Source organism: Mauremys reevesii, linkage group 1 (genome assembly GCF_016161935.1).
Source record: "Mauremys reevesii isolate NIE-2019 linkage group 1, ASM1616193v1, whole genome shotgun sequence".
Taxonomy (NCBI): Eukaryota; Metazoa; Chordata; order Testudines; family Geoemydidae; genus Mauremys; species Mauremys reevesii.
This window is the reverse complement of record NC_052623.1, coordinates 29816498-29841824: the sequence shown is the minus strand read 5'-3', so window position 1 is coordinate 29841824 and position 25327 is coordinate 29816498. Positions and strand designations below refer to the sequence as shown.

General features: G+C 46.4%; 1 protein-coding gene across 6 annotated transcripts in view; it reads left to right on the top strand.

The window, feature by feature from the left end:
- NOX4 (NADPH oxidase 4) overlaps positions 1-25327 on the top strand; it is a 176389-nt gene that overhangs the window by 36637 nt on the left and 114425 nt on the right. For all 6 annotated transcript variants that reach the window (XM_039519640.1, XM_039519638.1, XM_039519639.1 and 3 more), the window contains exons 9-11: positions 3870-4089; positions 9767-9931; positions 10086-10148. In XM_039519640.1, coding sequence (XP_039375574.1) covers positions 3870-4089; positions 9767-9931; positions 10086-10148 — 448 coding nt within the window. The remainder of the gene's footprint in view (positions 1-3869; positions 4090-9766; positions 9932-10085; positions 10149-25327) is intronic.

Here is a 25327-nt window from a genome sequence, read left to right as displayed (position 1 = left end):
GTTATACTGCCTGCGTCACTACAGTATCTGAGCACCTCCCAGTAGCGCATTATGTGAGACGACTAACATCTGTCATGTATGGTTTGTTGTTTCTTTCATCCTCACCCCAGGGGGAGAAGAGAACTAGCCTTAATAATGAATGCATGTGCTGTTGTGGTACTTTTTGCAAGAAGACCTGCAAAGCATTTCAGTTACTTAATGTACAGATGCCCCAAACTTTAAGTAGGCTTTGGTATTAAGCCAACAATAGCAAAAAGTCAATAGGAGACACAAAACAGATGCTTTCACGACATTTTCTACAAACATAAGGATTACTAAAACATTCAGAGCCAGCTCTTCTGCTGGTGTCCATTGGGCTAGCTCCACTGAAGTCAAAGGAGCGATGCCAATTTGCACCAGCTGAGGATCTGACCCTGGTGATATTGCTATAGTTGTCAAAGGACTTAGACATCTCCTACAGGGTGAAGAATTCTTCAGAGTCTACCCATACATTGTCCTTGATCAGATCCAGAAGTACCAGAGCTTGACCCACCTGGGACACCAGAGAGGATGCCAAGCTAATCCTCAAAAAAAAAACCCCAAACATAAATCATACATCATTGCCGCTAACTCAACTTCAATAGGACGAAATATTAAATAATTAATTAAATTAATGTATTAAAGTTAAGCACATGCTTAAGTGATTTGCTGGAATGGTGTCTTCATGGCAAATACTTTATTAAATACTGGCTGGTGATCTGAAATCTGGGACATGTTTGTAAGTTTTATTTTCCTGTGTTTCAAATATATTCTTCATTGGAGATTGTTTGGAGGAGGGGAGGGAAGTGACTAATGTGGTGCTACTGGATTTATCAAAGAGCACATAGCTTTCTCAGTGGCTGTAGCTATGGTAACAGCTTTTATCGTTTACCAAAGAATCAGTGCCTTTGGACAATGATTCATGATTGTGTGTTGCTTTTAGTAGATAATCTCTTGTGTATTGGACACAACGTGTCAAAAAGTATAATGTTCAAAGAACAGGGTTAGTCTTTCATTTATATAATGTGGTTGTGGATGTATTGTAGCTTGATTGTTTAAGATCCCATTTTCAGTCAATGCTGGGGCTACACTGCATAAAAGCAAAAACACTATTATCAAAATGGAGTTTTTATAATCCTGACATGACATGAGAGGTGACCAAATTATATATGATATATGTAAACTTCAAAACGGTGCGGGGAGGGAAGGATTTGTCTGTATAGTGACGTAGTGTGCAGCATGCTGGGATGTAATTCCAGTGGCCATGTAAACCCTGCTACCAAGCACGAGATATTCTGAAGTGCATTTTGATGTGTACTACAGAACTTTTTGTGTGCTGCAACAGGATCCCCATAGCCGTTTAGTGGGTCGCAGGCTGGTATGCAGTAGATTTACATCCATTGTTACAAATTGGAAAAAGGGTATCTTGTGACAGACACAGTTCAACCAGCTTTAGTTTTAAGCACTCCAGGGCTGTTGCTATTTTATGATGTGTTTGTACAGGGCCTAGCTCAATAAGGCTCTGATCTTTTTGAGGCCGTCTTTAGCACTACCATAAATAATAATAATGACACTGGCCAGATTCTCAGTTGGTGTCAATGGAGCTATGCCTATTTAGTTCTGTCCCAATATTAATGACGATAAAAACAAAATTTCTATACAAATATTGAGCAGAAGGTAGAAAAATATCACTGGTTCTGTTCTTCCTGTACGTTCTCACAAAACCCACAGAAGTTAACAATGGGAAAAGGTTTACTATGTTTTTCTGAGGAAATTCTAGCCTCTTTCCTTGCAAATCTTCCCTGAGGATATTGTCTATTGTTTTTTTCCAGTCTAATTTTACGGTTGGGTCTTCCAACCTTTGGAATGTATTTAACAGGTAAGTACAGCATGCTGTCAAGAGAGGCAGTGTGGACAAGTGGCTACAGCACTTAACTGGGACTCAGGAGAACTGGGTTTTATGCTCAGCTCTCTTATTGTCCTGCTGGGAGACCTTGAGCAAATCACTTCATCTGCCTCAGTTTCCCCATCAGTAAAAGGTGTAATGATACTGACTTATTTTGTAAAGTCCTTTGAGCTCTATGGATGAAAGGCACTATATAAGAGCTAGGTATTTTTATTGTTGTTATTAATGAGATAATAACACTGAATAGGTGGAAGATTCAGTGTAGTGGAATTGCAGTTCAGCTTAGTAGCTTCTGAATTCATAGCATAGCACTGAAGTGCCACCCTGGCAGTGGCACCTGTTGTACAGAATGTTGCCAACCATGACTAGTAGGCTTCAGTCAGTGACTTCACTTTCAGCTCCCTTATTTATTAGTTAACTTGTAGAAATTGCAAAACCAGAAATTGGTCATGTGAACCATCAGAAAATTCTCAACTTGCTCATCTTGCAATCCCGAAACATCCCTATTGTTCTGTTAAACCATCTTATCTTGTACTAGATTGTGGCGTGTCTATACTAACCTTCTGAAATATATTCACATAATATAGCTAGTGCCTGGTACACTAGCAGCAACTTTGCCAAGTTTATGTACCGAACAGTGAACTTGTAAGCGTCTGCTTTAACACATGGCCTGACTTTGATTCACAGCCTCTGGTACAGGCCTCAAGTCCTGCACCAGGCCCGGTACTCCAGGATCTCTGTACTACACCTTTGATGGAGGACTGTAATGGTGTTCACTCACTGCAAGAGTTCCTCTTCCTGGCCAGGCATGGCATAGTGTCTTTCTTCCCGTATGGCGGCCCCTGCAAATAGTCAGTCCATGGCTGCAATGGTCTCTCTTCCCATTTTTCACAGTGCTCCCTCTTTGTGATTCAGCCCTGTGGCTAGATCACTGTATAATCTGCCCCCTTCCAGGGTATCAAAGTCTCACCAGAACAGATGTCTGAGTGGCACCTGCAACAGTGCTGTGCCATTTTCCAGTGACTGGTGGGGGAACTCAGGCTCCTCCTCTCCCCCCACTTCCTTATTGTTTCCCTGGACTTCTTCCAACCCAGGCTTCTCAGGCTTTCTTTCCCCACAACTCCTCTGGAGTTGATCCTGCTTCCTGGGCCAGGATCCCAGGGCTTATTCTCCCACCTGGGTTTCCCCCTCCTCCCCTCCTCTCTGCTCTCAGAGAGTGACTACAGACTCTTTCCTTGTGGCATCCTGCTACTAAAGACTTCCTCTTTTTATATTCCTTACCCAGCTTCTCCCCCAGCTGGGCATCACCAGCAATTAGTATTCATAATCCCCTCGGTCTCCCTTTAGGTGCAACTATGAAGATTAATTGGCCCCTTATGGGATCTCCTTAACCCCTTCAGGGCCAGTGTGGGGTGAACATCTCGTCATAATGCCTTTTTTCATTTGACAAGTGGATTTTCAAAAGCACGATGTTGCTCATGTATGATGCTGTCATGCACAAACATGAAATACCCTGAATGATGGGAGTGCCCCCTGCAGTTTATAATTCTGCGGTATTGTTAGGCCACTTGACTTTAAGATTGCATTGAAACGAGGGCTTGTGTAACACAGAGAATGTGGCTGAAAATAGCTTTGGTGTGATTGAATTGCAAACACAACTATTTAATTTCTCTCCGAGGCCCCCACAGTTTCTCCTACCTTCAAGTAGTATCAGGAATGCCAGGTGGGTTGCAGAACCTCCACTCTAGTGACAAAGGGATCTATTGTTGGAGGGTTTCAAGCTAATTCAAACTCCTGAAGGTAAAACAAAGGAAAAATGCTTGTGGAATATCAGCCTTTGATCAGCTTTGTGATGGCCTATAAAATGCTCTACAAATTGAGAGAAGTCTGTTGATTTTGATAGCTGTTTCAGTGTCTTGTTTGTTTGTTGGTTTGTTTCCTGTAGAGGAGTGCTTAAATACCAGATTAACCTAGAGGAACACCCTCCCGGCTGCTTTCATCCTAACACAACTCTCCAAGAGGATATTCCAGCGCCAGGGATTTTGGAAGAGCCTTTTCCTGAATATACTCCTGAGCCTTCCCCAGCAGAACCAGAACCATTTGTACAAAATAACGTTGTGAGAATTTGCACTGAGGAACCCAAGTTCCAGTCGCACTTCCCAGAGGTCTGTATGATCCGACATTTCTGGTTTTACAGGCAATGCCAAGTCTTTCAGTCTGCCACAACCGCTCATTATTACTTCTCTGGACAAGGAGTTTTAATAATGGAAAATATTATTAAAACCTTTTCAGGCATCCATAGATTTGGTGGCATGAGATAATCTGTATAAACTTCTTGGAGCACAATACAGAATGGTGAACAGTGTACAGTGGGGAAAATTTTAGGGACCTTTGATGAGCATTTTGAGACTTGAGCTTAATTGAAACAATTAAACTCCACTTGTACTTATTTTAACCATATACATGTAAGTTTGGTTACACATTACTTAGGTGTAATTGTTATCAAAATATAGATTTGGCTTTGTAGTAGAAATTAGATAATCTGTGTAACTATTTCATTATTGTTGTTATTGCTGTTATCTATATTACAGTAGAGCCCAGAGTCCCATATCAGCATTAGAGCCCCATTGTACTAAGCACTATACAAAACATAAGAAGAGACAGTTCTCGCTGAAGATCTTATAAACTAAGGCCATGATCCCGCAACAAACTGCAGGAAGATCCTTTTCTAGCGTGTTGCTGAAGTCAGTGGGTCTCTGTGCATGCAGAGTTTAATCAGCACAGAGCTCTTTGCTGAATTAGGGTTTAAATGAAGACAAAACACGATAGGGGGCTGTAACATACATCGGGAAGTAATGAGAGAGAGATTGTTGGAAATTAAAGAAATATATGAGTAATCCCTACTGGCCACCTGCATAGTCATGGTCAGTTGGCAAATCCTATTGACATCATGTGGTTCTTAGGGAGGGATTTGAAGGAGGAGAGGGCAGCGGCTTGACAGGCTATAGTTAGGGAGGGTGAGCCATGCAAAAGGGGATCAAGGGAAGTGTTATACGGGAGGTGAAACTAGATGATCACAGTGGTCCCTTCTGGCCTTGGAATCTAGGAAATGCTCCTTTTGCAAGGACCGTCCTTTCACTGTGGAGAAGGCGGCAAAGGAGTGATCGAGGCTGGTATTGTAGGCAGAGTGGAGGGGGAGATGGGATGAGACACATGAGTGAAAGTAGAAATGGGAGAGGTGGGAAAAGTCCTAAAGGCAGTGGTGAGCTGCAGCCGGTTCGAACCGGTTCGCTAGAACCGGTTGTTAAATTTAGAAGCCCCTTTAGAACCGGTTGTTCCTGGAGGGACAACTAGTTCCAAAAGGGCTTTTAAATTTAACTAAAGCTCTAGCAGCTCCCTACCCTTCCCCCAGCCCCAGCTCACCTCACTCCGCCTCCTCTTCTGAAGCGCCTCCGGCTTCTCCTCCCTCTCCCCAGCTTCCCGCGAATCAGCTGTTCGCGCGGGAAGCCTGGGAGGGCTGAGAAGGAAGCAGCGCCTTCCACCAGGTGAGCTGGGCCGGGGGGCAGGGGTGCCAGCAGGAGAAGGGCTCCAGGCGCCGCGCCGCCTGGTGAGGTCGCGGCGGGACTCTGGGGCCGGGCAGCGTGGCTCCTGTCCCCCGGGTCCAGCTGCGACCTCGCCGGGTGGCGCGGCTTGGCTCCTGCCCGGCCCCGACCTCAGCCGGGCGGCACGGCTCGGCACCTGCCCGGCCCCCGGGTCCGGCCCCGACCGCGGCCAGGCGGCACGGCGCGGCACCTGCCCGGCCCCCGGGTCTGGCCCCGACCTCGGCCGGGCGGCACGGCTCGGCACCTGCCTGGCCCGGGTCCGGCCCGACCTCGGCCGGGCGGTGCGGCTCGGCACCTGCCCGGCCCCCGGGTCCGGCAGCAAACTTGGCCGGGCGGCGCGGCTCAGCTCCTGGCCCGGCCCGGGTCGAGTCGGCGGGCGGCCGCGGCGCGGCGCGGCAGCACCTGCCCGGCCCCTGGGTCCGGCAGCAAACTCGGCGGGCGGCGCGGCTCAGCTCCTGCCCCAGCCCCTGGGTCCAGGTCCGGCTGGGCGGCGTGGCGCGGCTCGGCTCCTGCCCGGCCCGGGTCGGGTCCGGGTCCTGGTCCGGCTGGGCGGTGCGGCGCGGCTCCTGCCCCGGCCCCCGGGTCCGGGTCCTGGTCCGGCTGGGCGGCGTGGCTCGGCTCCTGCCCCGGCCCCGGGTCCCAGCCCCAGCCCAGCTGGGCCCCCACCTCCAGGCAGCGCAGTAAGGGGGCAGGGAGCGGGTGTTGGAAGAGGGCAGGGGAGTTGGGGGGGTGGATTAGTTTTGGAGCGGTCAGTGGGCAGGGAACAGGGGGATTGAACGGTGGCAAGGGGCCCCGGGGGGGCCGTCCGGAAGGCGCTGGGTTTGGATGGGGCGGTGGGGGGCAGTTAGGGGTAGGGATTCCAGGGACAGTCAGGGGACAGAGAGAAGGGGTGGTTGGATGGGGTAGGGGTCCCGGGGTGCCATCAGGAATGAGAGAAGGGGTTGGATGGGGTGGCAAGGGGCAGACAGGGGACAGGGAAGGGGGGGTATAGGGCTCGGGTCCCGGGGGGGGGGGCGCTGTCAAGGAACATGGGGGGGTTGGATGGGGCAGGAGTCCTCGGGGGGGGCATGACCCCCTCATGGGGTGAGGAGGAGGGAACCGGTTGTTAATATTTTGGCAGCTCATCACTGCCTAGAGGTGATTACAATAAGCTTGGATTGGATGCAGTGGAGAACAGGTAGCCATTTGAAGGGTTCAGGGAGGAGAGTGATGTGTTCAGAATGATGGGCCAGGAGAGATTATTTTAGCAACAGTGTTTGAAAAGAACCCGAGTGCAGAGGTGGGTGCCAGGCAGGCTATAGAGGAGGAGGATGCAGTAGTCTAGCTGGAAGATGATGATGCCCTGGAAGACAGAGAGAGCAGTGGGAGCCTGGAAATGTGCTAGAGGCAGAAGCATCATTGTAAAGCATCTTAGGGCAGGTCACATCTCCAGTATTTGTTAAGGATCCTTTATATTGTTTGCTGCCCTGCTCTTGCAGAGCAGGCATAGTCCCTGGTCTTGCAAAAAGCTTCATCCCTGAAGTCAAGGGGACTTCATGCAGGTGTAAGGTGACACATGGAAAATGCTGCTTCAGAATGGTTCCATGTGTCTCAAGGCCAATATGTCTGGTGAACTCTTTTCAATTCTTTCAGTGGGCGCGCTAATATTCAAATGGAAATGAATCTGATGCACCAGGTTTACTCGTATCACCCTGTCTCTGTTTCATGTGCCCTTCAGGCCATCCAAACAAAGTTCTCTTTGGGAGATGAGTTAATAGAATTTGTGTATTATATTTAGCGCTTTCCCAGCGCCAGGTGACATTATTATCTATGTAGCCAGGGGAAGCTGGCTGCACTTATGCTGTGCGAGCTACTAGGGCTAAAGAAGTCTGCTGCATTTCTAAGCTCTGTGAGCTTTTAAACTTGCTAGGGCTGTAGATGCCTGTGGACCTTACAAGCTCTGCAACTTGTGAGAGAGACTGGTACTTTGAGTGTGAAAATCAGAGAGGAAGGGTGGATGTGTAGCTTAGGCCCTGACTGGTACACAGCAGAGCTGGGTTTAGTCCATACCTCTGCCACGGGCTCCCTAAGGGTATGTCTACACAGGTAGCGGCACCAAGCCCCCCAGCCCAGGTTGACAGCCTGGGGCTTGTGGGGATCATGCTAGCGTTTTTAAAGTAGCTGTACAGACGGTGCTTTGAAGTTGTGGTGTGGGCTGGAGCTTGGGCTCTGAAGCCCCCTCTGCCCTCCAGCTTCACAGCCCGAGTTCCAGCCTGAGCCACAATGTCTACACAGCTATTTTTAAGGCAGCAGCGTGAGCCCCGCTAGCCCATCTGTCGAACTAGGCTGGGAGGCTGGCTGCCGCAGACTGCGTAGGCACACACCGTGTGACCGTGGGCAAGTCACTTAATCTCCCAGTGGCCAAATCCCATCTGTAAACTGGGACTAAGAATGCTTCCTATCTCCCACCCTTTGTCTGTTTAGACTGTGAGGGTGGGATTCACAAAATTACTTAGATACCTAAACCCAAGATGTAGGCACCTAAGTCCCAGTTTGTGCTCCGCTGCAAGCCATAAAACTCCTGCTGAACACTGTAGGCGTCTAAATTCACTCGGTGGCCACGTTTTTTGCCGTAAAAGTCCCCTCAGCATCTGTGTTTCTGCCTCTGGGCATGCGTACTGCTGCCTCCCTCTAGATGTCCGGGTGCCTATGTCCTGCCTAAGCCCAAGAGCAGACCACAGAAGGTAGGCAGACAAAGACCTATGTTGTGTGCCAGGCCCAGTTCAATAGCTGAGCTCAGAGGCAAGTCCATACAAAACAGCTGGGGTGAGGAAGGGAGAGAGAACTTCCTTTATCACCTGGGATGTGAGAAACCTGTGGTTCAAGCTCCCCTCTGCCTGATGAGGAGAAGGGATTTGAACAGGGCTCTACCACCTCTCAGATGAGTGCTCTCACTGCTCGGCTATGGATAGGGTGACCAGGTGGCCCGATAAAATTGGGACTGTCCCGATTTTTAACCCTTTTTCCCAGATCCCGATCAATGTATGATTGGGACGCCATTTGTCCCGATATTCAGGTAAGGAGGTGAGCGGGAGGGAGGTGCTGACTCTGTGGGTGCTCCACGGTTGGAGCACCCACGGGGAAAAATTGCAGACAAGCTCCCTCATCCTCGCTTCCTTCTCTCCCTCTCCCCTCAGTGTGCCACGTACCCGCTCCTCCCCACTCTCAGCGCTTCCCGCCGCCTAACAGCTGTTTGGCACGCTCAGGGGAGGAGGTGGAGAAGAGGCAGGGCAGGGGCGGGGACTTGGGGGAAGGAGGTGGAATGTGGGCAGAGCGAGGGCGGATGCTTGGGCGGGAAGAGGCGGGGGGTGGGTGAGCACCCACCCGGCAGGGGGGAAGTCGGCGCCGTAGGGGTGAGTGGCAGGTGGGAGGGTGAAGAGGTGGGCGAGTGAGCGGTGGGTGGGGGACTGAGGAGGGATGCAGCAAGCCAGCAGGGGGCCAGGAGATCAGGAAGGGCACGGGGGCGGGAGGGAAGAGGGGGCGGGACCTGGGGCAGAGTTGCGGCAGAGCCTGGGAGGAGCGAGGGTGGACTGTGGGCGGGGCTGACGGCACCCCAATGTGTCCCGATATTTTAGTGTTGTGATCTGGTCACACTAGCTATGGAACATGCTGATGTGGGAATCTCTCCTATTGAAGTTGTTCCACTTTAATTAAAGAACTGAATAATTCAATATTAATTGGGCCAGAGAAAGATTTAGAATGACTCTGAAGCCTAGTGATTAGGGTAGTCACCTCCTCCTCCTCCATTGGGACTACTTGCAAAGTAAAGCCATGTCTACATTTATGGCGGCATGTCAGAGTACAGACATTGCATGCTCGGCTAGCATGGTGAGATACGGTTTAGGTGAGTAGAGTAGTGTAGAGTGCCCTACCTGCCTGAACCACCAGGGTATATACTCTACACGGCTCTCTACATGTCCAAGCAGTGCCTCCCGTGACTACCCTGCTATTTTTAACAGCGTAGTGTCTTACTGCCTCATTGGAGCCTTTCACTGTGACATGGAGAATCACAGAACCATAAGGTTAAACAGGCTACCTTTCACTGCAGCCTGTAGCTACATGTGTAGTGCCTGTATTTCAGATGCCTAAGACATCAGTCAACATAAGGATGGTAGAACTAGGCTGTATAAGGAGTCATGTTATTCTGAAATCAAAAAAGAAAAATATTCCTTGGAGAAATACTTTTGTTTTTCTTCTGCAGACTTGGCTTTGGATTTCTGGACCTTTGTGCTTATATTGTGCAGAAAGGCTGTACCGCTATATCCGCAGTTATAAACCAGTCACGATAACTTCAGTGATAAGCCATCCCTCTAATGTCCTTGAACTACGAATGAGGAAAGAAAACTTTAAAGCAAGGCCTGGTCAGGTGAGTTGACTCGCAGCACATAAAACTACAGCTTCTCTTATACAAGGGTTGAGGGATGCTTTTCACTTTGGGGTATTGTTAGTAGCAGCTATGATCGAATGTTTTGAACATATCTTTTTTTACCATTCATTTTTCTCTGGGTGATTTATTTCAGTACATCATTCTGCACTGTCCAAGAGTGTCAGCATTAGAAAGCCATCCCTTTACGCTCACAATGGTAAGAAATCCATTTACTTTGAGTTATTGCATTTTAAATAGTTTCCCATTTATTTATTTTTGGTGCGTGAGTGGTCTCTCTCATTTACAGTGAAAATTCCTTGAATAAGAGCTTCTGGTTCATTTAAGAGGCTACCTGTGAATATAAAGTGATGTGATTGTTATGTCTCTCAGCACTTTATGTGTATTTAATTTTGTCTACTGTTGAGAAAATGATAATAGGAACCTATTTTCTAACTTCCATTAATGGAAAATAATAATAATAATAATAAATCCATTCTATTTTGCTCATTCAAATATAAACAAAATAGCACTGAAAATCTTTATGTGGAATTAGGCACAAACTTTCATTTTGTCTGTTTGGTGAAATAAACTTAAACAAAGACATTGCGTCAGTTTCTTTTAGTTTAATCCATAAAATAAGTTATTTTTTCAGTTTTCTATGTTTGTGATTTGTTGTGAAGTTTACCAGTGATGTAGGACCAGTGAGATGGTACAGGTGGAGAGTATGGGCCTATTTCGTCTTTCTATTATGACTGATTTATCCCATTGTAAGTGTGAAAAGACCAGAATCAGACTCATTTTATTTAAATATTAAATAGAAAATATCTTTTGATTGTTCTCCCTGTATTGAAGTTGACAGAAATAAAAACAAATAGGATTCATTAGTAATATTTGCACAGTGCCTTCAAGATGCAAAGCACTATATAAATGCTAGTTTTTATTAAATTAGCCCACTCTGTGGAACAATCTTTTATGGCCAGTGTGATGTCAGGTTCCAAAATAACCACTGCTAGCAACTAGCATGGAACTGACCATTATAATTAAGGACACTTGACCAGATCCTGCAGATTTTTCTCTAGCAAATCTTTGAATTGACTCTATGGGAATTTTGCCAGAGGGAAGACTGCAGAAGTGGGCTCAGTGGCATAAACTGACATAAGTTCATTGACATCAAGTTGATTGCACTAGTTGAAGATCTGGCCTGCTATTTGGAAAAATCTATTACAGTGATGGCATCCATTGCAAGAAGCAAATCCCAAAATTGGGTGAGACAGATGTGGTTTCTCAGTCAATGTAAATAATTCATTTATATTCAAATACAGTGTTATGTATTTTCAGCTGAGTACAAATATCGAGTTGATAGATTAGTTTGGATCTGTAGCAGAAGAGATGGTAAAGTAACTTTCTCTTACGTACAATGCATTCTATACTAAAGTAGGGTGATATTAACAGCTTATAGGATAGGTCCATCAATGTCTATTAGCCAAGATGGTCAGGGATGCAGTCCCATGTGCTGGGAGTCCCTAAGCCTGTAACTGTCAGATGTTGGGACTGGACGAGAGGGGATGGATCACTCGATAATTGCACTGTTCTATTCATTCGCTTGGAATCATCTGGCATTGGCCCCTGTCAGAAGACAGGATACTGGGCTAGATGGACCATTGGTCTGACCCAGTGTGGCCGTTCTTATGTTCTTATGTAACATAGTATATACTGCTTTAAATATTCCTTCATATTAAATTGCTATTTTGACATTAGCTCTGATTTTTATTGCCCCAAATGTATTTCAGTAACACTTTAATTACACTAGAGTAGATACTATTACTGGGTGGTTTATTGCATAACAAGGACTTGAAACATCTAGACTTATAATAGTCTTTTCTGTCCAGCTTAGGCAGGGGACAGTAGCTTCCAGATGTCTTTCTAGGTCATTGTTCTGCCTTGGGCTGCTTCTTTGCTTAGAAAGCTTTTTTCACTGCAAGATAATGCTAGACATGGGATGAGGCTTAAGGGTATGTAGGCAATATCTTGACTCAGTATGTTTTTCCCCTGCTCCTGTCTGACCTACTTGTAGTTACCAAGCATTAATGATTTCAGTATGAGGTTTGCCAACTTTTCTTATTCTTTTACATTATAATAATAATAATTAATAATCTCTTCTTCTTGTTATTTTATAGTTTGCATGGTGTTTAATAGACAAGTAAAAGTGTTATACCTGGGAGCTTACAATGTCAGTATTGGACATAATGCAGCAAGCAATGCCACTAGACAAAGGCTGGAGGGAAGGGGAGTATAGGCACAGAAGGAGGGCTATGCATCTTTATTGGTCCCTCTCTTTAAAAAAAAAAAAAAAAGTTTAATATGTTGCTGCTTGGGTTAGTGCCTGGTATTAAGTAAGGCTGGGGTGGAAGACCAATACCTGCTCCCATTGAAGCCTCTGGCAGAACTCCCACCTGTCTCTGTGTACACTAGATCTCAGCCAAGTAAGGTAAATAAGATGGCATTTTGTAAAGAGGTGGAGTAATTTGTGCAATTTAATAGTCTTCTCCTCCCGCTTCCCTCCCCGTCAGTGGAAGGGGTAAGGTGTGAAACTCGTACGAGGATTTGGAGAGGCAAAATCCATATCACTACCTAGGGATCAAAGCTGCTCCCCTGCCTACCTCTACTGTGGCTGCTATTTTAGCCTCTAAGGGCTTGGCTACACTTACAAGTTGCAGCGCTGGGAGTTACAGCGCTGGTCATGCAGCTGTGTAGGGCCAGCGCTGGAGTGTGGCCACACTTGCAGCACTTTCCAGCGCTGTATTGAGAGGTGCATTGTGGGCAGCTATCCCACAGAGCACCTCGTCCCATTTTGGCGCTGAGTATTGTGGGAAGGGGAAGGAAGTGTCCGCTTCCTGTTTGCCAGCGCCCCGTGGTGCATCGCTTCACATCCCAGCATTCACTCTTTCCGGCAGCGTTTGGCGCCATTGTGAGTGTCTTTCTGTTTTACTCTCTGTGTGAATCGCGATTTCTGTGGCAAATGGAGCCCGAGCTGCTGAGGACTGTGCTGATGAGTGTCGCCAGCACAACACGTTTGGCAGTCGAGCTATTCCTTCAGCTCCAAAGTGACAGTGAGGAGTCTGACGATGATATCGATATCGATTCTCCTGCCGCGTGTGACACCAAAGTGCTTGTGGCATTCACAGAAATGCTCAGCACCGTTGAACGCCGCTTTTGGGCTCGGGAAACAAGCACTGAGTGGTGGGATCACATCGTCATGGAAGTCTGGGATGACGAGCAGTGGCTGCAGAACTTTCGTATGAGAAAAGCCACTTTCATGGGACTGTGTGCTGAGCTCGCCCCCACTCTGCGGCGCAAGGACACAAGATTGAGAGCTGCCCTGACGGTGGAAAAGCGGGTGGCTATTGCAGTCTGGAAGCTGGCAACTCCAGACAGCTACCGGTCGGTCGGGAACCAGTTTGGTGTGGGAAAGTCGACCATGGGAATCGTTTTGATGCAAGTTTGCAAGGAAATTAATCGCATCCTGCTAAGAAAGACCGTGACTCTGGGGAGCGTGCAGGACATTGTGGATGGCTTTGCACAAATGGGTTTCCCTAACTGTGGAGGCGATAGATGGGACGCATATTCCTATTCTGGCCCCCACCTGGCATCAGAGTGCGTTACTCGTCAGGGGTATTTCTCTATGGTTCTCCAGGCGCGTGTGGATCACCGCGGGCGTTTCATTGACATTTACACAGGCTGGCCTGGAAAGGTGCATGATGCACGCATCTTTGGAACAGTGGCCTGTTCAGGAAGATGCAGGCAGGGACTTTTTCCCAGACAGGAAGATCACAGTAGGGGATGTCGAAATGCCCACTGTGATCCTTGAGACCAGCGTACCCGTTACTGCCTTGGCTCATGAAACCCTATACAGGGAAGCTTGACAGGAGCAAGGACCGGTTCAACTGCAGGCTGAGCCAGTGCAGAATGACTGTGGAGTGTGCTTTTGGGCGTTTAAAAGCCCGCTGGAGATGTCTGTATGGGAAGCTAGACTTGGGGGAAAGCAGCATCCCCGCGGTTATATGCGCTTGCTGTACCCTCCATAATATTTGTGAAGGGAAGGGTGAAACATTCAGTGAGGCATGGACCACCGAGGTTCAAGTCCTGGAGGCTGAATATGCACAGCCAGAGAGCAGGGCTAATAGAGAGGCCCAGCACAGGGCTACAAGGATTAGGGATGCCTTGAGGGAAGAATTTGAGGCTGAAAGCCAACAGTAATGTTTGCTGCCTTGCATGGGAGTGAATTGCACTGCTTACACTGTTATTCTATTATCCATAATAATAATATGATTTGCAGTGCCTCTTTCTTTACTGGGCTAAGGTATCTTTCACTATCTGCTATAATAAAGACTGTTTTCAAAGCCAAGAATTGTTTTATTGAAAAGAAAAAAACTTCCTTGACAGACAGACAGACACACAACATTTCATGAACACAAGAGGGCAGGGGTGTGGGTTGGTGAACTGTACAGTCACAAGTTTGCATATGTCCTGTCTGGATTGCTGTTTAATGAATCCTGCACTTCAGGGTGCATATACTGCATGGTGATGGGGGTTGAATGCAGAGGGTAAGGGTGGTAGGTATCAGGGCTGGTTGGTGAACGTACAGGTGTTGGAGGCAGCTGGTGGTGGTAAGAACCTGGATGCTGGGGAAAGGTGGTTTGAGCTGACATTGGGGCACAAGACAAAAAGCTTTGGGACGGGGGGGGGGGCTGTGGGGCAGCACGGGACTGCTCTGCCTGCATGGCTACGATAGCCTGGAGAGAGTCCGCTTGGCGCGACAGGATCTCTAGCAGCTGGTTTGTGCTTTTCCTCTTTGCCACAGCGTTTCTACACCAATGTCTCTGGCAGATCATGCTTTCCTTCTCTCTCCACTCCTTCAATTCTTTTCTCTCTGTAGCAGAGTGATGAAGAACAGTTTTCAGCATGTCCTCTTTGCTCTTTCGGGGATTTTTTCTCAAATTTTGAAGCCTCTGTGATGTTGAACATCTGGGCAGTCCAGTAGTCAAGGTCACTGTAGAAACACAGAAATGACAACATTTAACACGGGCAGCATTGTATCCACTATCTCCAGACATGAATTGTTACACTGAGGGAGTTCTCACTTTAGCATACATTTACCCACACGCAAAACACAACAGAAGCCACGAAATGGTGAGTGAGGGGAGCTTATATAGCGAGTAGTGGGGCATGAGAGATAGAGGAGCTGGTTGCTTCGGGTAATCTGGAGTGCTAGAGGGGTTGAGTGAAGATGCAGCTGCAGGGGTGATCTTATCTCCCTATCTCTTCACTAAAGAGTCTCCCAACATTTTTCACAGGAGTTAATCCTGGAAGATGTCTCCCTACTGTGAGTCACTAGGGAACAGCGGGAGGCTCTTTTAGAGCAATGTGGATTCCGCCCGGGACCCTATGCGGCTTGTCTGTGTTCAGAAATGGTCCCCCCACCACTGGCAGCAGAGTGGCGTGGACACGTCACCGTCACTGGGACAAGGGACACAGTGGCTCTGCCTATAAACCTGCGCAGGCATATTGCCCACGCTCTGGATGAAACTTTTGCTGAGATAACTGAAGCAGATTACCGCGACGTGATAGACCACATCAACGGGCTATTCCACATCTAGAGGCTGGCATGCATGCAGCCATAACCCCCCTTCCTCTCCAGAAACATTTCCACCCAGAAAATAAAAGCCGCTTACCGGTAACCCGCTCCTCTGCTTGTCCTTCTGCAACTGCTGGCTGCTGCGATTGGGTACTTTCCTCCTGGCTTGAGAAGAGCTCCTGGCTGCATGCCTCCAGGGACTCTGGGGTGTCTTCCCCCATCCCAGGAGCTTCACTCGCGGTTTCCTCTCCCCCCCCCGCCGCCTCCTCCGCCTCCGCCTCCTCCTCCTGTCCCCCAGCCTGCTCAGAAGTGTCCATCGTTATCCTGGGATTGGCAGTGGGGTCACCCCCAAGTATCTCGTCCATCTCCCTGTAAAAACGGCAGGTCGTGGGGGCAGCTCCGGATCGTCGATTCCCCTCTCGGGCTTTGTAATAGGCACTCCGCAGCTCTTTAACTTTCACCCTGCATTGTAGTGCGTCCTGATCATGGCCCCTATCCAGCATGGCCCTTGATATCTGCTCAAAGATATCGTAATTCCTACGGCCAGAGCGCAGCTGTTCCTGCACAGATTCCTCACCCCAAACACTGATGAGGTCCATCAGCTCGCCATTGCTCCATGCTGGGGCTCGTTTGCCACGTGGAGGCATGGTCACCTGGAAAGATTAACTGATTGCACTCCACACCTGGCTGCAGCAAACAGGAAGGAGATTTTTAAAATTCCCGGGGCATTTAAAGGGCGGGTCACCTGAGGCAAGAGCAGTAGAGTGCAAACTGATGAGCAGAGTGGCTGAACAGGAATTCTGGGATACCTCCTTATTCCCTGGAGGACAATTAAAGCGCTGGTGAGTGTCCACACCTGCTGAGCAGCGCTGGATCACCAGCGCTGCACTCCTTATACCCCTGCCGGGATGGGTTTTCAGCCAGCGCTGCAACCAGGGAGTTGCAGCGCTGGTTGTGCCCTGCAAGTGTGGACGGGGTGTAATTGCAGCGCTGGAAAGCCTCCACCAGCGCTGCAACTTGTAAGTGTAGCCAAGCCCTAAGCTGGATCAGCAGTCAAAGACTTCAGTGCCACTTGTGCACCCTGTTGAAATCACTGGATCCATGCAGTCATTGATCCTGTGGATCTTCCTCCAGCCTGCTCCAATGACTGAAACATTTTGTTACTTGAAAACACATTTATCTTTTCTAATATGAAAAGTCCATTTATTTTTGTCCATTCTTTCATTTTGTCTTGCTCAAAATTTCAAGTTTCCAGAGGGGTGAGAAAGAGGCTGCACAGCTTCTGCAGTCCCCTGGAGGAATTCTGCTGGTCAGCTCAGCAAATTCTTTTGGGGGCTCCCAGGTAGCTCACAATAGAATAGACGTTGCACCATCCTTGAATAGGGCACATCACCCTCCATGTTGGCTCTCAGCTACCTTTGTACAACTTTTGTCAATATGCTCTCTATTAAGCAGATTTAAGAATATTTATTTCCCTAGGTCCCTTTCAGAGCATCGAACAGTCACTCCCAAAGTGCTCTTTGGTGTGGCATTCAAAAACTCTTCTACTTGGACCCCTGTGTGCCCAATTTCCTTACTTTAGACGAGTATTTCCTATCACTTTTCAGAACAAAACCCTGGTGGAGTAAAACAAAAATAAACATGGATTCTTTCCTTTATTGCAGCTTCTGTGCCAAGGCTTCTGAACTCCCACAGAGCCTTGTCCAGAGCTCAGTCAGATCAATGGGAATCTTTCCACTTACTTCAAGGGGCTTTGGATCAGGGCGTCAGGCTTATTATGCACTTTAATAGGGGGTTTGCCTAACAAGGTAACCAAAATGTTCAAGGGGTTTTACTTTTTTTTGTTGGCAAGGATATTTAAAAAAAAAATTGTATATCACTTACTTTTAATTAGGATATGAGATGTTCCTCTCTCTGTGTTACACACATTAATCTCGTGAGTCCTGTATTTCTGTGTAAATATATATTTTTGGCCAGGATTTTCAAAAGGGGCTAGTGATTTCTGGATGCCTCCATGTTTGGGTGCCCAATTTGAAATTCCTTAAAGGGACCTGATTTTCAGAGGGCTGATGCTCAGAATACTATGAAAATCAGGCCCACTTAAGGTGTCACAAGTTGGGAAGCTCAGAATTGAGGCACCCCAAATCAGTTGTCACATCTGGAAATCGTGCCTTTAGTCCCCAGGGCGTCTCTCTACATGTGTTAATCGCTCAGCAGTTTCTCTGTGATTGGGAGGGTGGAATTTATGCATTCTGTCATGCAGTTTAATGCTTAATGCCTAGAGCCATCTCTTAAGGCTCTTCAGTAATAGCGAACATCAACAGTTATGTTTGTTTCCAACACAATAGTGCTGGTCCTGTAAAAGTTCAGTTCAGATTTCCAAAGCATTGCTTTCACTCTTTTTGGTACCATCGGATCAAAATTCTCCTCCCCTTTCTTTCCCCCTTCAAAAAAAAAACAACCAACCAAACAAAACATTTATGGGGCTGATCCTCTCATTTACACTGGTTTTAAAATGGTTCAACTCCACTGCTGTCAGCAAAGTTGCTTTTGATTTTAACTACGCGAGTGAGAAGAGAGTGAGGGCGAATAGTTTATAGTGAGAGTTTTGTAGAAATCTTTGTCTTTTGTTTCTTTCAGTCTCAGTTCTAGATCTTCCACTCGGGGTATTGAATTTCCTCATTTTATAGATGCTTAACCACAAAGATGATTATTTGCTAAAAGCATTAAACCACAATATTTGTAATTTATGGTTGCACATGTTTCCTTTTTACCAATGAATGACTTCAGAAGAGGGATTCTCATTTAAAATATTCATTGCAATATTGGAAGAGAAGTCGCTTTTTATGTAAGCGTTGGCATCACTTCTTGTGTTGGCACGTGGTGCTTGGCTCTGTGCCTTGAGGCATACAGCCTTACATTTTGCAAATGTAAAGAGCTGTAGAAGATACAGGGTCCTTTCATGTGGTCTCAGTTAAACCCACAATCTTTTACAAGCTATAATATGTAGCTTGGCTAATAAATAAACTTGCATCTACCCTAAATATCATTAAGTATATTGTATGGGGTAGCTGTGCTAATTTAATTATGTTAACTTTCTTGTGGAAGTGCAATGTAGCTTATTTTTACAGGACTAAAAAGAATGTGCATCATTTTGGTATGTCTTCACATGGAGTGTTGACTGTGCTAAACTTTATCCTTCACCAGGATCAGTCACTGAAAACCAAATTTCAGTTGTGGATCTGAGCTAAAGGTTGGAGTGGTTCAGATCTGACGTTTTGATTCAGGGTATTATAGAGGTGTGAGCCAGCCACAAAGTTTGGATCAGGGCAGAACTTTCCAAAAATGTAGGGCTGCTTGGATCCCCTCTACCTTTTAGTGGTGCTCCCATCTCTAATTGGGATTCAACACTGTAGTTCACAAAGAGGGGCTCTTCCTTTCAGTTGTTTTGATGTGACTTTAGTCCTGTACTGACGGCCTTGCAGACTGACATCCTCTGTTCTAGCACATGCAGAAACAGAGAAAGCTCTTCAAAAATATCATGCCAATGTGCCTCATCCATAGCCTGGAAGCACCATCTCTGATGAGAGAGATTCCATGGCCCATTCAGTCCTTGGTTTTGCTACTGAGATGGCCAACGAGGCTGTTACATAATTGCCTATTGGGGTGGTGGTTTTAGAGACTTGTCTATTGGGTGCCTGTTATGATGATCTGACTCAATTTCTGATATGTCCATCACCTGATATGTCATCTAGGCATTATGGCGAAGCTGAATTATCATGTAAAGTGCCTTCATTATCTTCTGTTTTATGCCAGCAAAGTGTAGCTGATACTGAAACTGGTGATTCTGTTCTAAATTCAAAAATTGGGAGCCAAAGGGCTGTCCTCTTTAGTGTCCAACAGGGATTTCTTAAATTTTATACTAGAGAGATTTCAGTAGTTCAGCACTTCAGAATACCAGTATATCGACACTTATTATTGTAGCCCCTAGAAGTCCTGACTGAGATTGGGACCCAACTGTGCCAATAGGACAGGGACAATCCCTGCCCCCAAAAGCCTGTAATCTACTTAGAGAAGATAGACCAAGGGAAGGACTTTACAGATGAGGAAATGAGTTGTAGAGACATTGAGTGACTTGCTCGAGGTCCCAAAGGGAATCTGTGGCAGAGTTGGGAACTGAACCCTGGCCTCTGGAGTCCCTGTCTAGCATTTAAATGGCAAGACCATAATTCTTTTCTTCATGAAGGTTATTCAAGCTGCTCATCCAGTATGCTCATTCTGCTCCTCTCTAGCATGCAGAACATCATTTAATTGTAACAGGGGGAGCAGTAACTTGATTCCTTTAGCAAGAAGGGGTACATTCCATAAGCCCTCACTTCTCTTTAACTTGCTCACATCACACCGTGTCCCTCTGTTTCACTTTGGGTCATAATGGAAGGCGAGTGAAAGGGGGAAAAGGGAATCTTTTTATTCTTGGGGTTTTTTTTCAAGGTACTGAAAACTATGCAAGCACAGACCCCTCTGAGCTAGAGCTGATGCTGCTCCCTGGCTTTACACATCTCCTGGTAATGTTGAGGTAGTGCTGTTGCCTTGCTTGACAGTCCGAACCGGTACCTAGGGTCTGCTGGAGACTGTCCCTTTGGCATTGCATTTCAGATGGAGGCTTCATTCAGTTTGGGGCCAGGTCAGTTCACACGTATGGGCTTTGGTCCTTCATCTGACAGTGAGAAGGCAGGACTGCTGTTGGCATTGCAGTCACCACTTGTTCCTCTCCAGCATCACAGTTTCATTCTGCCATTCTCAGAGAGAACAGAAGGAGCTGTTTCCTCTCAGTCCTTTCTAGAGTGTGCTGACCTCCCATGAACAAGTTCCAATCTTAACATGGCTGAAATATCAGAGGAGACATAGAAGAAATCTACTTTCCTTGAGGCACTGAAAACCAGTGGCACTGAGGTACTGTGACATCGCATCTCTCTTGACTGTAGAGCTCTGTACTGCCATTTGCAGCAGTCATGGAGACCACAATAAATCTTAGCCCACTATTTTCAAGTTCCTCAGTGAGAGAGGAACAACTGTCTGAGGCCCAAGTACCTCTAGTGCACGTAGGTCAATCATTATCTGTCTGTGACTTCACGCATGGAGATTTCATCCTTTCTCCATCATTTCCTCGTAACCCAACTGTGACAGGTTCCCCCCAGGGTGCTACCTGGAACTGGGGTTCCACTGTTCCCTCTGACCCACCAGCCTGGGCTCCCTCTGTCACTGTGCTGCTGTGACAAGCTGTAGACCACTCCCAGTCCTACACTTGCACCAACATTCGCACAGGCAGGGCCACACCCAGCTGCAGTTACATGCAGGCTGATCAGCCACTGCATGAACCAACAATAGAGATGCTACAGCCAAGATACCTCCAGTTTCCCAGCTTAGGACCCCAGAGCTGTACCGCCCTGCCCTGGTCGAAACTCCAACCAATATGAATTTATTACCCGGTTCGCCCCTCCTTCAGTGTGGAGAGGAATATGCAACAAACTTGTGTCAACCAAGCTGAGATTTTCCCCCAAACACTTCACTCAAAGATACACTGATTTAGATAAAGCAAAAACAAGTTTATTGACTACAAAAAGATAGATTTTAATTGATTATAAAGTGACAGCAAAAAGATCAAAGCAGATTACCCAGTAAATAAACAAAACCTCAAACTAAGCCTAAAATACTAGAAAGATTGGATATGAATTAGGAATTTCTCACCCTGACTGATGATACAAACAGGTTTGCAGATTCTTAAGGCACAAGCTGCACTTGCTTTGCAGCTTGGGCTCCCCACCGTAGTTCCAAGTTCTTTTCTTTCAGAGCTTCTCTCATGTGTTGAGTTGTGGGGGGATGAAGAAAAGAGATGATGTCACTCCCTGCCTTAGCTAGCTTTTCCATATGGTGGGAAGCCTTTGTTTCAAATTTGGTTCCCAGACCAGTTTGTGAAAAAATACAGATACCCCAAATGGAGGTCAGAGTCATGTGGTCTGGTCACATGCCCTTGCAGAGTCATGGCGGCCATTATTTACAAGCTGGCCAAAACATTTACAGGCAGGCTAGGCTATTGCACAGCCCGTTGTCTTTGTGGATGAGCCATTAGCACTGTCTGGCTTCTTCACTGTTGTACCGGAAAGGCGGGTGGGGGGTGTTTTCCAGAGTAAGCCCATTTGAAATACAGATTCATAGTCAATATTTATAACTTCAGATACAAAAATGATACATTCGTACAAATAGGATAATTATAGTCTGCAAATCACAGCTTTTCCAATGACACCTTACATGACTCATCTTGTACAAAATGCATCATAATTATGCTATAATCATATGATAATAATATTACTATGATGAATATTGGGTATAGTGTCACACCAGTTTTCTGTTGTTGGCATTAGTTGAAGCATGTGCCACCCACCATAAATCCTCCAACACTCATTTGTAGCTAACGTTAAAAATCCACATGCTGTTAAGATATGAAGGCTCACTCTTAAGACTTCTTTAGTCTAACCTACCCAGGTCAGAGTGACTCTACCCTCTTTTGTTTCTGTGGATAACATGGTGATGCTAGCCTGTTTACTTTTTGTGAGTAGCATTTTTGTGTGGCGTGCCTTTGGACTTAGTATAAATCAGCTCCAAAGTGCTGGCCAGGGTCTCATTAGTGATTGCAAATGGTTTACAGCCTCCACTACTGAGCCTGGTTATGACTGGGCCTGACTTATGTCTTATGGTGGAGTATCCTTCAATGAGTCTGTTTGCACGTATACTAAATACATAGATTCCATGGCCAGGTCTTGAATCAAGTGATTGAGGTGTCTTTGGGTATGTCTACGCTGCAGTAGATGTATCTGAGATAGCTTTGATCTATCTAACTTGAATAATAGTGGGGATGAGGGGCTGGGGGTGAAGGAGGGTGCTCCGGGCTGGGACTGAGGGTTTGGGACCCAGCCCCACCCCAGAGCTCCCTCCCACACCCCCAGGGGAGCTCTCCCTCCTGCACCCTAATCCCCTGTCCCAGCCCAGTGCTACCTCCTGCACCCTGAACTCCTCATTTCTGGCCATTCTGGCCCCACCCCAGAGCCTGCACCCTCAGCCAGAGCCCTCACCCTCTCCCACTCCCCAACCCCCAATTTCATGAGCCATACACTTTCCATACCCAGATGTGGCCCTTGGACCACAAAATTTGCTCACCCCTGTCATAGACCATTGTTGAAATGTAATGTTTTCATGTAGTATTATAGTACGCTAGCTATCCCTGAGTGTTTGATCACAATCTGCAAATGAAAAAAAGGTTGAAAACCACTGTATTAATGTGAAGCAAATCACTGTGGTAGTATTTGCAGTTAAAAACCTTCAGACCTTGCCTTTTTAGAATGGCAGTTTCTGTCTGAGCAGAAAAAATGACGGACTCATTTAAAGTTGAGTTCTTTATTCATGTACAGTGTTGGATAAATCAAATCCATGGCTTGCTGCTTGTACCAGGGTTTCCTTTGTATTATGTAGACTTGTTTCCATGGGTAATAAGGCATGTTTTATACAGAGATATTCCAAATGTCAGCACAAAATCCAAACATGTATAAAGGAACGAGCAGAGGTAGTTGCCAAACCTTGTTTGATTAGACATACTCAAAATATAAAATTCTATAAAGGAGTGATAGCTAATGAAGCCAAGATAGAGAATTACCTGAAATAGGTTTACTTGTGCACATGAAAAATATTAATATCGCTTCTAGGTGTCTCCAGGCTATTGTTTGTTTATGTATTTTCCATCCTCATGAGCTTCTCCTCTGCACTCTGATCCTCATTTTTTTTTACTTCCCACTTTGACTCAGAAATATGTATAGTTCAGTTGACCTAAAGGTTTAAAAAGCCTGACAAATGTAATTTAGGCACGTGTGGGTTGAGGACTAGTGCTCTGAAGCTTTCGACTCCGTGCCTGACACCTTGTTATAGTGATCTGAACAAATGAAAATGTGAACGTTATTCAAACAAATGTAAACAAGAATGAGGAAGCAAATGCTTCCTTTTGCTTTAATGAGGTAGGTATTTATTTTACAAAGCTGTGGATTGCATTATTGTCTTATTGGAGGCCTGATCCAAAATTCATTGAAGTTAATGGGAAATCTGCCATTGACTTCAGTGGAATTGTAACAGTCCCCCAATGAAGTCTGATTCTCAGTGTCTTTCAAGCAAGTAATATAGTACTATGCAAAGAACAAAACTGGGAAATGTTGAAGATGCTTATATACTGTACGGTAAACTCAAGAAACAAATGATGTACAACAGGAAAAGCCCAGGGGCCGGATTCCGAGATACCTAAAATTTTTAAGTTGTTGGAAGTTTTCCCTCGTAAAAACTAGGTAAGGACCTCAGGAAGCGGCCTAATGCTAGCAGATTAATACAAAAAAAAACCCAAATCGAAAAGTGATAGGATTTTAATGAGCTTTATTAAGTTCTGAATCCTTTTGCATATGGTAAACTTGGCTTTATGAGATGATCTACAGAACACTCAGGGAGATGCAGATATTGTGAAGTATATTGCTGGCAAACTATTGCAAGTCCCAGGGGCTTGTCTGCTTTTCATACAAATAGAAAATGTAACAGCTGTGTGGAAAAGAATTTAAGTGCAATAAAAATAGTGTAGATTAACTTTTCTCTTGCTCATTGTGTGCTGCCTTACATCCATTTGCTTTTAGATTTTTGTTTTACGTATCCAGTTTATCTAAACAAAAAAACTTTACACATATAGACTTATACTTTATATACTTACAAATATCCACCTATAACAGCTACAAGAACTGAGATCTTTTATTGTTTGCTACATAGTAATTGGGATTTTCTTTTGCAGATAACTCCTGCTTTGCCAAGACATATGTTTTGCATATTTGGGAGTTCTAAATACACCTCTACTCTGCTATAATGCGGTCGTGGGGAGCCAAAAATCCCTACCGCATTATAGCTGAAACCCCGTTATATTGGGGTAGGGGTGGCAGGGCTCTGGCCAGGCCCTTTAAATCGCTGGCGAGCCCCACTGCCGCAGCCCTGGGGTAGCAGCAGCAGGGCTCTGGAGGTGATTTAAAGAGCTCTGGGCTCCAGCCACTGTGGGGAGCCCGGGCCCTTTAAATCGCCGGTGAGCCCCACTGCTGCAGCCCCGTGGTAGCGGCGGCAGGGCTCCAGTGGGATTTAAAGGGCCCGGGGCTCCCCGCAGCAGCCAGAGCCCCGGACCCTTTAAAGCCCTGCTGCTACCGCGCTATATGCAAACCCATGTTATATTGGGTCGCGTTATAGCAGGGTAGAGGTGTATGTATGCTCAGCATACACATTCTGGCCCCAGTCTTCACAGGTATTTAGGCTGATTTTAAGATCTGGACTTTTGAGCTTTGCAGGATAAAGGAGAGCCGGAGAAATGGCTAGCTAATGAAGTTGGGAGTGTGGAGGTGTGTTTTAACTGGAATAAAACTCTTCCACATTTTGGTCAGCTTAGAAAGATAGGGCCAGATAATGGCAATTAATTGATGCTCCATATTGGGTTGGTGCAAAGCTGCATCACCCCAGCCAAAGCTCCTCCCCCAGTTCACTACCGCATGGGGTAAAAGAGAAGACTGCCCCCTGCATCACCCTTCAGCAAGAGGCATCATGGACTTCACAAAACTGCCATGGACCTGAGTTTAGTGTGCGGGTGCTGGATGGTGTTGGTGGTCCGTGATATCCAGGAGGTCAGACCGGATGATCTAATA